Source organism: Thalassophryne amazonica, chromosome 16 (genome assembly GCF_902500255.1).
Source record: "Thalassophryne amazonica chromosome 16, fThaAma1.1, whole genome shotgun sequence".
Lineage (NCBI taxonomy): Eukaryota > Metazoa > Chordata > Actinopteri > Batrachoidiformes > Batrachoididae > Thalassophryne > Thalassophryne amazonica.
In genome coordinates, this window is record NC_047118.1 from 50,718,021 (window position 1) to 50,734,288 (window position 16,268).

Here is a 16,268-nt window from a genome sequence, read left to right on the forward strand (position 1 = left end):
GATGCCTTCTCAAAATGGGTAGAATTGTTCCCTACAAAACATGCAGATGCACTTACAGTGGCTAAGGCATTGTGCAAAGACATCATTCCATGATTTGGAATACCAGAAACAGTCTATTCAGATAATGGAGCGCATTTTGTTAATACAATAGTGCAATACGTAGGAGAAGCGCTACAGGTCAATCTCAAAACTCATTGCGCTTATCATCCACACAGTGCCGGATTAGTGGAAAGGACAAAGGGCACAATAAAAATAAGATTAAGGAAATGTATAGAAGAGACAAAACGAACCTGGATTGAATGTTGGACCTAGTAAAATTGTATATGAGAATAACACCAACACCATCAGGGTTAACACCATTTGAGATACTTTATGGACGACCATATCGTCTACCAATTTTGACATGGATACTAAAACAGCAGATGAGGAACAAACATTAGCAAATTTTATGAAAAAGACATTAACACAGAAAGAGATAACTTAAACACATTTACTGCCGAATAATTTTGATCTTCCACAGGACGGCCTTCCAGTAGTCTAGCCAGGAGACTGGGTGTTCATCAGAGTGATTAAGAGGAAGAACTGGTCCAGTCCTCGTTGGGAAGGTCTATACCGAGTGCTGTTAACAACACCAACTGCAGTAAAGATAGCGGAGAGATCAACGTGGATACATCACTGTAAGATACAGCGTGTGTTGGCGGCCTCCACAGTGTAAGGGGAAGTCTGGCTACAAAGGGAGTCTATTTAATTAGCAATAGATTGTCTCAATGCCAGTGAAGCAGGGAGATCCTTGCACTATTAGGTGAGGTGGTTAACAACACTGTATCCTAGCAATCATGACTGAACTACAGCAGACCCCGGAGCGGCGTGCTCAGCGCCGCCGCTGCCGGACTGTTGGTAGGGCAGCCGGTTGTGTTGTGATCTTAGTGTGTTTCGTGCTCCTCGGATTCCTGGCCTGGTGGTTGACCCAAGAATTGCAGCTCACTGTGGACCGAGCCAGAGAACAACGCAAGCAACATCAGAAGAGGTTTATTCATAATGTGAACGAGACAGATGGACACCCTCATATATACCATACTAATATGTGGTACAGATATGTTCATTTATTGGCTATGGAATTACGTTACTAATTATTATGTTTGTTCGCAAATACCTATATCCTCAACACACCCAGCTCTGACGGCTAAACCGTACCCTGCTAGGGTGACAGAATGTCTTATCATACGGATGCATAATCAAACTGTATTTCGGGGGCAGCAGTTCTCAGCAAATCTGATAAGATGTAACACCACTTGCCTCAGTGCAACCACTTATATGATAGGGATTTCAACAGAGGACGTACAAGCGTGCCCAAGTGCTGCTCCATTGACTAGACTGAAGGGAAACGCAAAAATATCATCACGTTAAATTGTCATCACAACGGCCATTCCCAATTTGCTTTTACGGGACAGGGAATAAAAATGTAGGTAAAATTAAGAAACGTCTGTGTACCCAAACGTATGTTTTATCAAATAATTTAAGCCTAACCAAAACATAATATGTGGATGGTACTTATCTTCATCACATTGGACTGGGATGTAATTATACAGGCTCCTGTCCATGGGGAACGGATGAATCATGTGCTTATGTTAGTAAGTTTTGCTACCACCTGTAAATGGTACTCCGGTGTATGATGACATCTATTGGCTTTATGGTTCCAGACTGTACATGAGTCTCCCACCAAATTGGGGTGGTGTGTGTGCACCTACCCAGGTGACTGACCATACATATGTGGTAAGACCTCCACAGAGAAGAATGGCAGCACCAGACGGAGGAGATTGATATACCCAGATGTGTTACCACATAATCACATGTGGGGCTCGGATGTACTAAAGGACCAAAAAATTGTGGTCTGTAGGAGATAAAATAGCACATTCATTGTTCCCCTGGATAGGAGTGGGAAAAAATTCATTAATGATTGAAACTCTGAATTATTGATTGGGTCTGTTCATGAATGTAACAAAAAAAATAGTAGCAGCTCAAAACACTGAAATAGATGCTTTACGTACCATGGTGATGCAAAATCGCATGGTTTTAGACTTGCTTACTGGTTCACAGGGAGGAGTTTGTGTTCTGCTGAACACAACATGCTGTACTTTCATCCCAGACTCCATTCATTCAGTGGATATGCAGGACGCATTGGAGGAGCTGAATGAACTTCGTGATGCAATGCATAAAGACACCCTAGCCGTGAACCGGTGGAATCCCTGGTCCTGGTTGACTTCAGGACCATGTTGGCAGTTACTATTGAAAATGGTGTCAAATACATTTGTACAGCGTAATCTGGCCTTCCAACAAACTATGCCAAAATATCAAGCATTGAAACAGTCAGACCTTAGTGGAGAAAACTGTAATGACTGTACTGAGAATTATGATGATATTGAAAAGCTCACAACTCCAGTTCAAGCTTGAACTGTTGACGTGATGAGTTAACACACTCTTAGCCTATGAAGCTTTAGCTGAAAAAGTAATAAGACAAGTGGTGTAGTCGAATAATACAGAAAAACGGTTCATTTATACCAGTCGGTAGGAGTGATGTATGGTGGTGGTGTGGTGATAACAGAATCTTTGATAGACTGCCACGAAATGTGTCAGGTTATTGTGCATTAATATCATTATTGTTACCCATGACCCCTGAAGACGTTACGACATATGCAGCCTCTTATTCCTGAGGATTGGCAGAAAGGCATAGCCAGACATAGAGTAAAAAGAGATTGGAAAGGAGTAGGAAATCCAACATATATTGACGCAATAGGAGTCCCCAGAGGAGTGCCTGACGAGTATAAACTGGTTGATCAAATAGCAGCTGGATTCAAATCTTCCATCTGTTGGTGGTGTTCAATTAATAAAAACGTGGACAGAATAAACTAAGTTAATAAACTAACTAACTAAGCTGGGTGATGCCTGCTATATGTTTAACAGGTGATAAACAGGTGGGAAATGTTAAGGATTTATATATATATATATATATATATATATATATATATGTTATCACTGTTAAACATTTGTAGCTTTGTCTTCTTTCTCATGAGAACGGTGTTGTGCTGTTTTGCACTTCACCCTAAGAACGTACGTGTTATTCAACCTTGTTTTAGCTTTGTCTTCTTTCTCATGAGAACGGAGATGTGCTGTTTTGCACCTGTCTTAATGCAATCCTGAGAATTCAATTTTGTTTTAGCACTCTGGGGTCAATCTGAACTGGGAATGAAGGACTGGATGTACTTATTGTTATAACATAACTTTGTTTTCGTAGCCGCTAACGACTGGGAGTAAAAGAACTGAAGGTTGAATTTTGACTGATTGTGATGCTTAGTGTTCCAGGCAGATGCAAAACAGCTGATAACTGCAACAGACGAACGAGATGTGCTGACCTGAAGTGTTCTTCCTTACAGCTGCACTTGACGTATGCGTTTATGTTATGGGAAGAAACTTGTCTTGCGTCATTACCCCCACCCTTAGGACAAGTTTCTTGTTTATGTGATGAGGGCGTCTCTTAATAAAAAGAGCGGAAAAGCAGGCCAGACTTTAGTGTAGCCTTGGTGTACAGCCTGGCCGCACTCCGCGCGTAATATTTGACTTTCTGTCTCACTGGTGTTTCTTGACTCTGTTTGTCTTGTTAAAGGTTTAAAAATGTTTGGAGGAGAAAATACCCAACATGTACATTGATGGAATTCAATTATTTCCTACTAACAAAAACAAATTAATCATGTGACAGCGTCTTCATAACAATATGTGTGCAGTCAATAATTCTGATTACATTAAGGAAACCGGCTCTTGCTACAAATTGTGCTTTAATGTTGTGATGTACCTGGATGGTATTCAGATGACTGTGTTCCACACAACTGGCATGGCTTGGTTCAAGGTTGGCTGGCTGCCCCTGTTGCCAGGAACCCCAGTGTGGTCAGCACTTGTGTGGGCACAGACAACCCCTGGCCTCTCGCTGTATTGCGGTCTAGAGCCGGCCGCAGTTATGCACACAACTCCAATAACAGCGGCCTTGTTAATCAAAATCGGCTTATGAGCCAATTATCGTTATTTGCAAGTAAATCCTCACGTTTCCTGATTACACACACGTTGGATTGCACCAAGGTCCTCTAACAACGCTAACGCAGCCATTGTTAATGGCATTTTCCTCATCACTTTCCGCATGCTTTTATATCCACCCATATAATTGCGAGCACGTGGGTGTGTTAATTGTTCATAAGTGTGTCTCTGGTGTGCACATCACTCTGATGACTTTTTGTTTTCACACTATTAACGGCATCACGTCTATATGTCGCCAGTGGAACAACAGCAGTAGAAAGATGCGTATACACCAGCCAGGATTTTTGCGTGGCGCACCACACATTTCCAGTCATTTCACTTTTAATACATCTGAACGTTATGTTGGAGAAGGACATACGCCACATTTTTGTTCATATGCAACCTTTGTACCTAAGACCGCTGGTCATCTGGGAAATCGATCGATAACCTCAGCAGGAACACCTGCACCACCGTTGCCCTTCATGAACACTCCTGCTGTAAACTACTACAGTTACACCATATTGATCTCATTTTTGCCCTTTGACCCCATAGAGGTTATACCGAAGGACCTAAAGGGTCCCTGTGGGTCACTCAAATCTTCTGCAGTTGGTGGGTCATTTACACAATATTACTTATTGCTGTAGCCTCTGTACAAATGCTGAAATGCAATTTAACTAATGGAGCTTCACACTGCTTTTGTGGGACGAAAATCAATGTTAAATGTTTGTGGGAGTGAAGAACATGTAGAAATGAATTGGTTGTTATTAGATCAGTCCATTTTAGATTCACTTCCACTTTATGCTCCTGAAGCCGCTGTGTTGCTGCATATGTGCAGGAGAAGAGAATTTGAGGATTTGTTGTATTTTTTTAAATGTGTGCTGGTGTCTCTGTGAGAAGCTGCAGACCCGGCTGATTCTGGGTGGTCGCCTGAAAAGGCTACTGAGGATAGCTTCCGCTCCATCTCTCCAGTTGTCCCGACTTCCTACAAGCAAGAAGCTGTTTTGACCCATCACTATTGAGGCGGCTGTCCACACTCTGCAGAGCCTCACTCTGAGCCTTTTCTTAAACATGTCATATTATGCACCTTTTTGGCAAGCAAATACAGGCCACCAGGTGTCTGAAAACAGAGTAAAGTCCATAAGTGGTTGGACAGTTTATGGGTTTCCATTGCAGATCTGCACAGAGGTTTAATGCTACTTTCAGAATGGCGATAAAAACAGTTGATAAATGAGGTTTCCATTGAGTTATTGAATATGACTTCTGGGTTTTGTCCTCTTGCGAGAACTGCCATTTTAATGAGCCTCTCATGAGAACTGTAATTTCCATAGTAATGGCAATGGAAGGTTACGGCCCACTAAATATTACAATTTCAATGTTTTTTTAAACAATATTGGTATTTTGTACTAAAAGTAGGCTTTACAGGTTTTCTATGTATTTCATTGAGTCTTAAAGTAAATAAATATGCAATTGGTCACTGTATCCTTGATCTCTGGACATAAATAAAAATAAACAAAATGGTGTTTCGCTTTGAAGTTATTAATTCCGACTGGACTCTATCGTTCTAACTTGACTCGGCAGAGAGCCGCGCAACGTTTGGAGCTGTGTGAACAGAACGGAGGACAATTCTCGTTTCTTTCTTGCAACAAGACAGGAGTCCCAGTTAGTAACTTTAATTCGCACAAAAGTGAATCACGATTGACATATTCAGGGATGAAAGTGGTGAAATACAAAAAAAACTGAAACCCAAAATTACCCCCCAACACCACCCGCACGAAAATGTTTCAATTCTAGAAGCTCTGAAATGCAATCTGGGACTATTCCAGACAATAAACTGGAGTGAGTGCAGCATCCATTTAGGTGAGAAAAAAAAAAAAAAATTATTCAAATTCATTCCAGAGGTATTCTGCTCTTACTAGGATGCAGCAGTTTTCCAGCTTGGCAGATAGTTCTGGAGGAAATCTCTGAAGAAATTAACACATTGAAAATATGGTTTGACCGAAACAAACTGTCATTAAACTTAAATAAGACAGGGAAGAAATGGAGGTGTAAGAGTCACTAGGTGTTCACAGGAAACAATTATTTATTTCTGTATGTATGTATGTATTTGGGTGATTCTTAGACTACGGGCACTTATTATGTCCTTTAATCATATTATGACAAACAGAAAAAAGGGGAAATTTCACACTTTTATAGTTATCTTTACAATGAAAGTGTGTTAAGAAATTTGTTCTAGTAGTCTATGATGACTTTTTCACCTTTTTTCAGCATCATTATATGCAAATATTGCCGTTTTGTGCTTGTCCCACACCCAGACTTTTGATCTTCAATGATAAAAATAAATGGTAAAGAAACGTTTTTTCTAATGTTTTAAAATATCTCTGAGTAAAATATCAGTAAAATAATCAAAACATAATTGGGGTATTCAATGTCATACAACTGTTGTGAATTTTTTAAACAAAATGTAGTTGTCCCACACTATTGCCGTAATTTCCACAACACTGTAATGTCCCTTTAAACAGTTTGTATGAAAGTTTGGGTACTTTCTATGGACATAAACAGTGACATCAGAGCACATGTATATAGCGCCAAATTACAACAAACAGTTGCCCCAAGGCGCTTTATATTGTAAGGCAATGGTGTGGTGGAAATTACATTTACAAGGCCAATAGTGCCCGTAGTTAAAGAATCACCCATTTATTTATGTATGTTCATTGTTAGTTGCTTTTATATTTTCTGTTGTGTTTCTATTCAGGTTCTTTTTGTCTCTGTCTCTAAAATTGTATATAATAATCATTAGATTATTAATATATAAACAAAAATGTAAGAAATTTTACAATTTGAAAACAAATGCACCCGAACGTGATGACAGCTGCAACTGCTTAATGCTAACTTTAAACATTGAAAATGCCATAGACATGCTAACGCGTTAGTATTGCTCCCATTTTTAAGTTATAAAATACATCTATCAATGGTTTCAGAAGACCATAACAGGTCGGTTTAACATATAAAAGATAAATAACACTCACAGACGTGTATGGTCTTTAGGGTTTTAGCGGGGGAAAATTAAGCGAAAGAAAGAAAGAATAAACGAAGCAATAGATCGAAGCATTGTTTCAATCTGCGAACCACTGCTTCAATTGGTTCAAGGTTCAAAGCAAAGCCGCGCTGCAGAAAAGCTGATTACGGACCCGCTGCAGGGTCTGTAATCAATGTAGAGAAATTATCATTTTCCTGACAAACACCCCCCAAAATAATGGCCACTCTGAAGGACCGATAACAGAATCATTAAGCAAAAAGCTTATTGATGTCGGAGGATCGAATAATTTCTTAATGATGCCCGAAAGGAACCGGTTGTCGATACCCATCCCTAGTCACAAGTACGGATGGGTATCGAGAACGGGTTCCTTTCGGAACTGTAATATTTTTTAAATTTATTTTTGTTCATATATTAATAATCTAATGATTATTATATACAATATATACTTATTATATACAATTTTAGAGAAAGAGACAAAAAGAACGTGAATAGAAACACAACAGAAAATATAAAACCAACTAACAATGAACATACATAAATAAATACATACATACAGAAATAAATAAGTATTAAGTAAGCAAGTAAGTATAAATAAGTAAATAAGTTACACCTCCATTTCATCCCTGTCTTATTTAAGTTTAATGACAGTTTGTTTCGGTCAAACTATATTTTCAATGTGTTAATTTCTTTAGCGATTTCCTCCAGAACTATCTGCCAAGCTAGAAAACTGCTGCATCCTAGTAAGAGCAGAATACTACTGGAATGAATTTGAATAAGGAAAGTTGTTTTTTTTCTCACCTAAATGGATGCTGCACTCACTCCAGTTTATCATCTGGAATAGTCCCAGACTGCATTTCAGAGCTTCTAGAATTCAAACATTTTCGTGCAGGTGGTGTTGGGGGGTAATTTTGGGTTTCAGTTTTTTTTGCTTTTCACCACTTTCATCCCTGAATATGTCAATTGTGAGTCACTTTTGTGAGGATTAAAGTTACTAACTGGGACTCCTGTCTTGTCGCGAGAAAGAAACGAGAATCGTCCTCCGTTCTGTTCACACAGCTCCAAACGCTGCGCGGCTCTCTGATGAGTCAAGATAGAACGATAGAGTCCAGTCGGAATTAATAACTTCAAAGCGAAACACCGTTTTGTTTATTTTTATTTATGTCCAGCGATCAAGGATACAGTGACCAATTTCATATTTATTTACTTTAAGACTTAATGAAATACATAGAAAACCTGTAAAGCCTACTTTTACTACAAAACTCATGAGGTATCGATAAGGGAACAGATAAGGAATCGAATCGATAAGCAGAATCGATAATGGCATTGATATCGATAAAATCTTATCAATACCCATCCCTACTTGTGACACAGATTAGTAATCCACACTTTAAGGTTCTATATGATCTGTCTCTGAGCCACTCCACAGTCAAGCTGCTACTGGGGGGGGCAACAAACGTTGCACACACTATAAACAGTTTCTCCAGTTACTCCATGTCAGTTTCTCCATGTCTTCGGCCTTGATCAGACTGCCAGTAAAAATATTTTAAGTTCAGATCCAATTTCATTCTGATCACATGTTGCAAGAGTCAAAAATCAAACGAAATCTGTTTTTTCCTAAATCCATTTTAAACCTGCAATTTTAAATGCAATTCAAATCACATTCTTGAAAATCCATTTTGGTGTGACTGTTCAAATTGGATTCCAGGTATGCTGTGTTCCTTCTGTGACTTCTCACGGCACGGTAAGTTCATGTGTACATCATGCATACAGAAAACATGCAAATTTGGTGCTCTGGAAGGCGGATCTGCACATGCACAGATGGGATCTGGCAGGCTGTACAGATCTGGTAGCGCCATTACTGAGCAGCTGCAAGAACCAACCATAAAGTTTTAGGAGCCAACATGTTTTCCACAGAAATGTCATCTTGCTTATGGTTGAGTGATGAGGTGGCTTGCCTTCTGGTGCTGTGTGTGTGTGTGTGGTGGTGGTGGTGGGGGGGGGGACTGCTTCCCTCTTGAGTCTCCTCCTTCTATGGTCACTCAGTTTTTCAGAACTGCCTTTTCCAGACAGATTTACTATAGCACACCACACTATTTGTATTTCTTGATGGTGATGTTAATAGTGTTGCCACAGTTACTTTGAAAAAGTAATCCAATTACTGATTACTCCTTGTATAAGTAACTTAAGCCCTCGTCCCACCAAATAATGAACAGTGACTAATGAGCCACGCAGCATGTTTTTTTGGTACGAAAGGAGGTATTCAACAATCGTGGGAGAATAGTGGCTCTGAGAGGCTCTTAGAGGCAGAACATTCGGCTGACGAGGCTCATCGCTGAGCATGACGTTAATTTCAAGAACTTCAAATTTATCAACAGAGTGGGGCAATTTGTGTACGGGGTACTACAAGGACAAATGAGGATTTTAGAGGCATGTTTGTGGTGAGGACAAGGCTGTTAAAAGCCCATTATCCGAGCACCTGGCAGCTACAAGGACCAGAAAGGCTATTTTGGACAGGCTCAGCCCTCTTGCGCGCTACAATTCCACCTGCTTTGTGCGCTGGACACTGTATATAAAACAATTATTTTGTAACGGATTAATCATTTTCTGTCAGAGCTTGGCAGTTGAAAGCACCTCTAATCACTTCTGGAAACACAGGACCTTTTTTCCCTCTCTGTCATGCACTGAGGCGGAGAACGTATTTGGAACAGCGTAAAAAGTAAGTATTTGTAATGTTTATATTGTAATAGTTTGGTAAAACACTTGCATGTTCATTCCTTCTTTATAAGCAACTGCAAAAGTATGTTTATCATCGATTTAACATCTTGTTAATGGAGCAAATGAGCTCCGCTGTGTGTGTGCGCACTGACGCAATGACTCGCGCTCAAGACATTTACGCAAAACGCCAGCTCGCAAAACAGTGATTTTGAAGTTAATAACAAAGGAACACAAAGTTAAAAGTTGGATCACGGTGTCAAGACAACAGTGTTTAAAGTCGCAGAAGAAATAAAGCCAGCGAAGCCGTGAAATAAAGCCAGCAAGAAGAAGCACAGAGGCAACTGTCCAGGAACGGAGAATGCAAGAGTGCAAAAGAGAGATTTTGCAGACATTAACGGATTAACACAAACTTAAAAGTTGGATCACAATGTCAAACTGACTGTAAGCCACGAAAGAAATAAAGCCAGCGAGAAGAAACGCAGAGGTGACTGTCCAGGAACCTGCGGTTTGGATCTAGCTGGTCTGGTGCATTTAATGACTCTGGAACACAGGTGAACAGCAGCCTGGCGCACAGATGTGCACACAGGCCGGACCGTACTGGCATCTATTTCTGGACTGCGAATTGAAAGGCCACACTTTAAAGGAACCAAGTGTGGGAGGGTTGGAGGTTTGGACCAAACCCATACCTAAACGTGCACCAACGTCGCGTTACATGGATCATATGTGGCTTGGCGTGGATCATATGTGGCAACACGAGCCATTCGAGGCTGGACGGCACTCAAATGACAGGTCAGTCGCGGCTCACTACAGGCTGATACCTGGCAAATGTGAGGTACAGAGAGGCACGTAGAGGTGCCTTAGTAGTGGATACGTGATGACTTAAAACGTGGATCATTCGTTCAATAATCGCTGGCACACCCATTTATCACCTGCATTGTATATAAATGTAACTATTAAATTCATTCTAGCATTTTTCTAACATTTAAAATCTCTCTAAGCATTTTAGTTGCTTAAATTATTATTATTATACATAGCATTAGTAGTAGCAAAAGAAAAAAAAAAAAAGCCTTCAAAAGTGGACCTTTAATTTAGGGGTGTTGTGGGGGGGGGGGGGGTCCCTGCACCGCTCCACCCCCCTCCCTTTCTGTGTGGATTCGCCCCTGCTTTGGCGTTTGAGCAGGAAGAATGGATAACTTTTATTTATGCAGAAAAACTGTTAGTTGTTAATGTGTCACAGATCAGCTATTTTTAGCAAGTAGGGACAGAATGGATTTTAAGTAAAGGGGAAAAAGAGTGTAAAAATGTGTTTGTAAAATCAGTGCAGGTGTACTGGCGCCACTGCGCTTTGAGAGACGACAACTGTTTTTTCAACTTGGAGAGGCTGCTGAAAACCGTAAATGAAAAGCTCGCAGCTCGCTGAAAACGAGCAGTTCAACTGAACCCCGACCCTCTGCCCACACGCCAAGTTTAATGCATGGATGCTTAGGAGAAAAAAAAGACAGCAATGTGATTCATCTATAATATTCAAGACAGCAAGAGTTACCCCGAATGCTATAGGCGTTTGGAAAGCTAAGAGGGGGTCTGGGGGGGATCCCCCCCCCCCAGAAAATTTTGAGAATACAAGTGCCCTATGGTGCATTCTGGTGCATTCTTTGGACTAAATTTGGACCTGAAACAGCTGTTAAATTTCTCTTGTAGTCTCATGCAGTATGGCACAACATGTGGCTTTTGAATGCATGTTGTGCCATACTATAGGAGCATGTACAGAATATAATAACACAACAGTTTACAAATATAGCTAAATCTTCATGAAAACTCTATTTAGTTTGTTTGTGATTGGGCTCAAAGACTGGGCAATTAAAAATCATAACTCTCAACTAAAATGTTATAAATAACTTTATAACTGCTTTCAGACTAGGTAAAGAGATATGCCACTCGATTACTATTATTCATTCAATAATGCACAACAATAAAATGTTAAATTTGTTTAAATTATCCATCTCAGTCTGAACCCAAAAACCTCTAAGAATCTGAACCTGAATTTATTTATTTTTTATTTTATACAGAAATTTATTTATTGATTGACATGCCTTGATTAACATACCTTATAGTAAAAAAGCCACATATTCTTGTGTAAATTCCTGTAAATACACTCAAAGCCACTGTGTCTTTTTCCCATGAAAAACGTTATACATACATTAATTGTACATTAACAAAAACTTATTTACATTCTTGTGTAAATTCATGCAGCCGAAATCCATTCAAAGCTGGGCTTTTTTTCCCAATGAAAGAAAGTGTAGATTAATGAAAAAAGTCACATAATCTTTTCTAAAATCCTGTTTGAACAGCACAATGTTTATTTTCCAGAGAGAAAAATTCTTACCGTGTTTCCTGAGGGCACAGTTCACTTTTCCCGTTTCTTTTATCTTTCAGGTGTGTTGATGAAGCCAGCGATAATTCCACGGATTCTTGTCCTTATCAGACTTTTTCAAACCGTCTTTCTCGCCATCTTCTCTGTCCGACGTCGGTCCATGACAGAGACATGCTGCACAAGTCTTCTTTTAAAAACTTTAGCGCTCTAAAGGTTTGCAATGACCACATGCTACCTTTAGCTTAAGCTACGTGCAGGAGACACACAGCGTCGCCGCAGCAACCAACCAGTCTCACTTTACGACAACTGTCGCAACAGCCAGGCTTTTTTTTCCTCAGTGTCCGCGGACTGCCGTGGTCTTATAAAACTTGCACGATGTCGTTAAAAAAAGAGAATACTTTGCGATAGACATTTTAAAAACTCAGTGACAATAATGATTACAGAGTAAAACACTAACACCTCCCCCCCATGATGAAATCCGCGGAATTTCGCGGATCCACGGATTTTTCACAGCCCTGCATTTCTTTTAGACAGCAAGAATTTACAAAAAGACGGAAAACCGTCCAAAGACGGCGAATAAGCATCCTTGTTAATGCTGCAAATACAAAAATAATAGTAACGCACAGTGACTTGAAGAAGTAACTTTAATCTGATTACTGATTTGGAAAGATTAATGCATTAGATTACTCGTTACTGAAAAAAGCGGTCAGATTAGAGTAACACATTACACTAATCTGACTTTACTAAGTAACACATTACCAGCATCACTGGATGTTAATGATGCAAATGAATTCAAAGACATATTTAGTGACTAGGAAATGATCATATATCTATCCCTGACTTGTTTAAAGAAAAGCCATAAAAGACATCTCTACAATAGATATGGGAGAGAACTGAATTGGGATTTGGAACAAGTTTCACACCGGATGCCCTTCCTGACCCAACACCAGTTCTACATGGAGAAACGTGAGCAACTCTTGGTGTTCTGAAGTGGTCTCCCAGGCAAGTACTAATCATGTCCTACTCTACTTCTGAGATGTGACAGGTGTGTACAGAGAGAGGCAAAGCTGCTGGCGATAAATTAAATGTTTTGAATTATGTTCCTTTGTCCAAAGACTTATGCTTTCTGAAAATGGAGTGACTGTGTGCAAAATGAATTGCTGGAATTCCTTAAATGTTAATATGAAATTTTACATGCTGAATTAAAGCTGAAAATATACACTAGAAGCACATCTTGACTGTGTTACTTCAACTTCATTGTGGCGACACTGAGTCAAAAACTGTCTCACTATCCAAATAATTATGGACCTCAACGTAATACTGCTTTCTTTCCACAGTCCACCTTTGTCTCAATCCATCTATTGTCTTCCAATATATGCCTCCCTTTCGCCTTTGACTCATCCTTCTCTCTTGTGCTTGCTGTCTTTCTCATCTCCCTCCCAGAAGGCTGGGTCTCCTGACCCCGTGTGAAAGTTAGCAATACACATTCCACCACAGTCCACCCTGCTCTGGGAACATCAGGCCATACAGCAGAGATGAGAGAGAGAGACAGACAGAGAGAGAGAGAGAGAGAGAGAGAGAGAGAAAAATGGCAGATATACAGATTAAAGGGAAGAGGGATTAAAGATAGGGCCGAATATCAAAGATGAATGATGGTTTCACTGAAGGAAAAAGAAGCAGCAACAGAGTGGAAATAAAAACAAAGTTTGTATTTGTTCAGGAAAACTATTATGTGCATTAACGCTAATAAGTAAGAAACAATAAGCGACAGTTATCAGTTTTCCACAGTAATGAATGAAAGTTATGATCTATTTGTTTAAAAAAAAGTATGACAGACACAAACATCAACTTGGAATGAGTAGCTGCTTCAGGGCTGCACATGCCCTTCACAACCTCTTCATCAATCAATCCCCATGCACACTGGTGACTTTATCCCCTCTGGGATGTGCAAGTCTTAGTTTGATGACTCATGTATTACTAGTGCTACTTTTGTGTCCTAAACCCCAGTTGAGTTCATTTTCTGCACAAGAAAACTGGCTTTTAAGGGATTTCTGCTGCCTCAGAAGGGTTCATTCTGCATTTGACCATTTGGGGTTACGTAATGTGAGGTGTATATTAGACACAGTGTATACAATGCAGTCTGCAAATACTTGGACAATGACACATTCTGTACTGTATTCCAACAAATTAAGTTTAAACTGAACACAATCCCCCAATTTTCATGGGATCCAAAGTAATGGACAACCATGATAAAGTCATTACTAACCATCGTGATTCAGGACAGTTTCCCTTCATATTTTCCCTGTTGGTACCTTTCCAGGCTTACAGTCAATCAATATGATTTTTTTGTCTGGTTCGTAAAATCACTAATCCAACACATGGCCAGATTATTCTAGGATTATGCACAAAAAAACCTCACTGAAATTAATTAGAATGATCCAAATTAATTTAACCAGGAATATTTGTGCCAACTTAACTTAATTTCAACAAACTTAATTCATTTGAGTGTTACAAATTGAAGCCATTTCTTTTCTTTTCTCTTCTCTGTTTTTGCATGATCCAGCATGCAAGGGTCATACTGTTACAGAACCCACCAGCTGGAGTAGGTCAAGAAGATGCCCACATTTCACCTGACTACCTGTTTGCCTGGTTGCTTGCCATCCAGGACCTAGGGCAATGTACGGTGGATGCTTCGACATGCTGCAGCAATGCGTACTCCCAGACCTAACCTATGAGGACAATGTGCTGATTTCTGGATTTAAAGGTGTTTGAAGGTATAATACACTGAAGTCAGGTCAAATCTCGGATGGCAGGCACCCATCCTTCTTTAATCGCTGGGTACTCAACGTTGATGCACCTGCGTGTCGATCATCATAAATAAACACACCATATGGCCAAAATGTTGACATTCTCCTGTCATAATTATTGCATAATGGTACAGAATGTTTAAAAACAGAACGGATGGATCTGAAATGTGTAAAGAGCAGCACAAAAGTGGCGTTGGGGGGCAAATGAAGGATAAGGAGTGATGCATCACAGCACTCTAGGAACTTACTTACTAGAACTATTGAACAAAGAGGAGAAAGTAAATGAGAGAAATGGTGGCAGAAGATCTGCCAAAAGTCTGGAGATAAACAAGAAGGCACCAAACATAAAACTACAGAAAGTCATACACCCACATCCTGCACAGGGCCGTCTTGACCTGACCCTGTTGAAAGATGTGTAAGTTTGGACTTGGTCAAAAGTATGTTGGAATGACAGGTAGGTGGCCCCTCATGAAGCTACATCGAGGTCCCCAGCTCCACACAGCTTCCAGTATAAGAGAGGACTCACTTGTTCAGGAGTCATGGTTAAAGGTTGGGGGGGGGGGCTGGGGTTCTACCTGATAGTCTGTCCACTGGTGGTAATATAATGAGTTCAATTCTGATCCCAGCCAAAAGCCCACTAACATCCGTGCATGATGACATGAACATCAGCCCTACTGCCTACCTGATGACATGTGCATGTGTTGCGCTGCATAGTCCATGTCAGCATAGTCCATGTCAGCACACACGGCTGTGGTTAAATCGTTAAAATAGACATCGCATAAAGCATTTACAGTGAGTATAAACATCAATCATTAATAGAAAAAGAAAAAAAAGAAATTCCAAAGATGCATCATATCCACTGTACCTCTGTAATAATGAAGAAGTCATCACCAGGTTCCCCTTGAACCACTATCTTCTCTCCGTCCTCAAACTGAACGGGCTCCAGAGCGTCAGCCACGGTCAGACGCTCCCATTTTTCTAAAGACTCTGTGAATGGAAAACACTTATGATCAATAACAGCATCAATGTGTGCATAGCATATGTGCTTTGTGGACGCCACACTTTGAAACCAAGTCCTTTGTTCTAGTACAGTAAAACAGTGTGAATGCTAATCCCCCCTCAAGATAATCCAATCATTCATCAGGGACAAACCCTTAAATCTTTAATTCTACTGATTCTGCAGTGTGATGGCAGAACTCTGTCCTTTCTGAGATCAAAAGATTAGACCTCAAATAGTTGCACATCATGATCCCAATATGGCTCACTCATTGTAAAT

The 16,268-nt window shown here is 40.1% G+C and overlaps 1 protein-coding gene across 3 annotated transcripts in view; it reads right to left on the reverse strand.

Annotated features, from left to right (window-relative positions):
- prkar1b (protein kinase, cAMP-dependent, regulatory, type I, beta) overlaps positions 1-16,268 on the reverse strand; it is a 205,812-nt gene that overhangs the window by 16,547 nt on the left and 172,997 nt on the right. For all 3 annotated transcript variants that reach the window (XM_034191217.1, XM_034191218.1, XM_034191219.1), the window contains one exon: positions 15,858-15,979. In XM_034191217.1, coding sequence (XP_034047108.1) covers positions 15,858-15,979 — 122 coding nt within the window. The remainder of the gene's footprint in view (positions 1-15,857; positions 15,980-16,268) is intronic.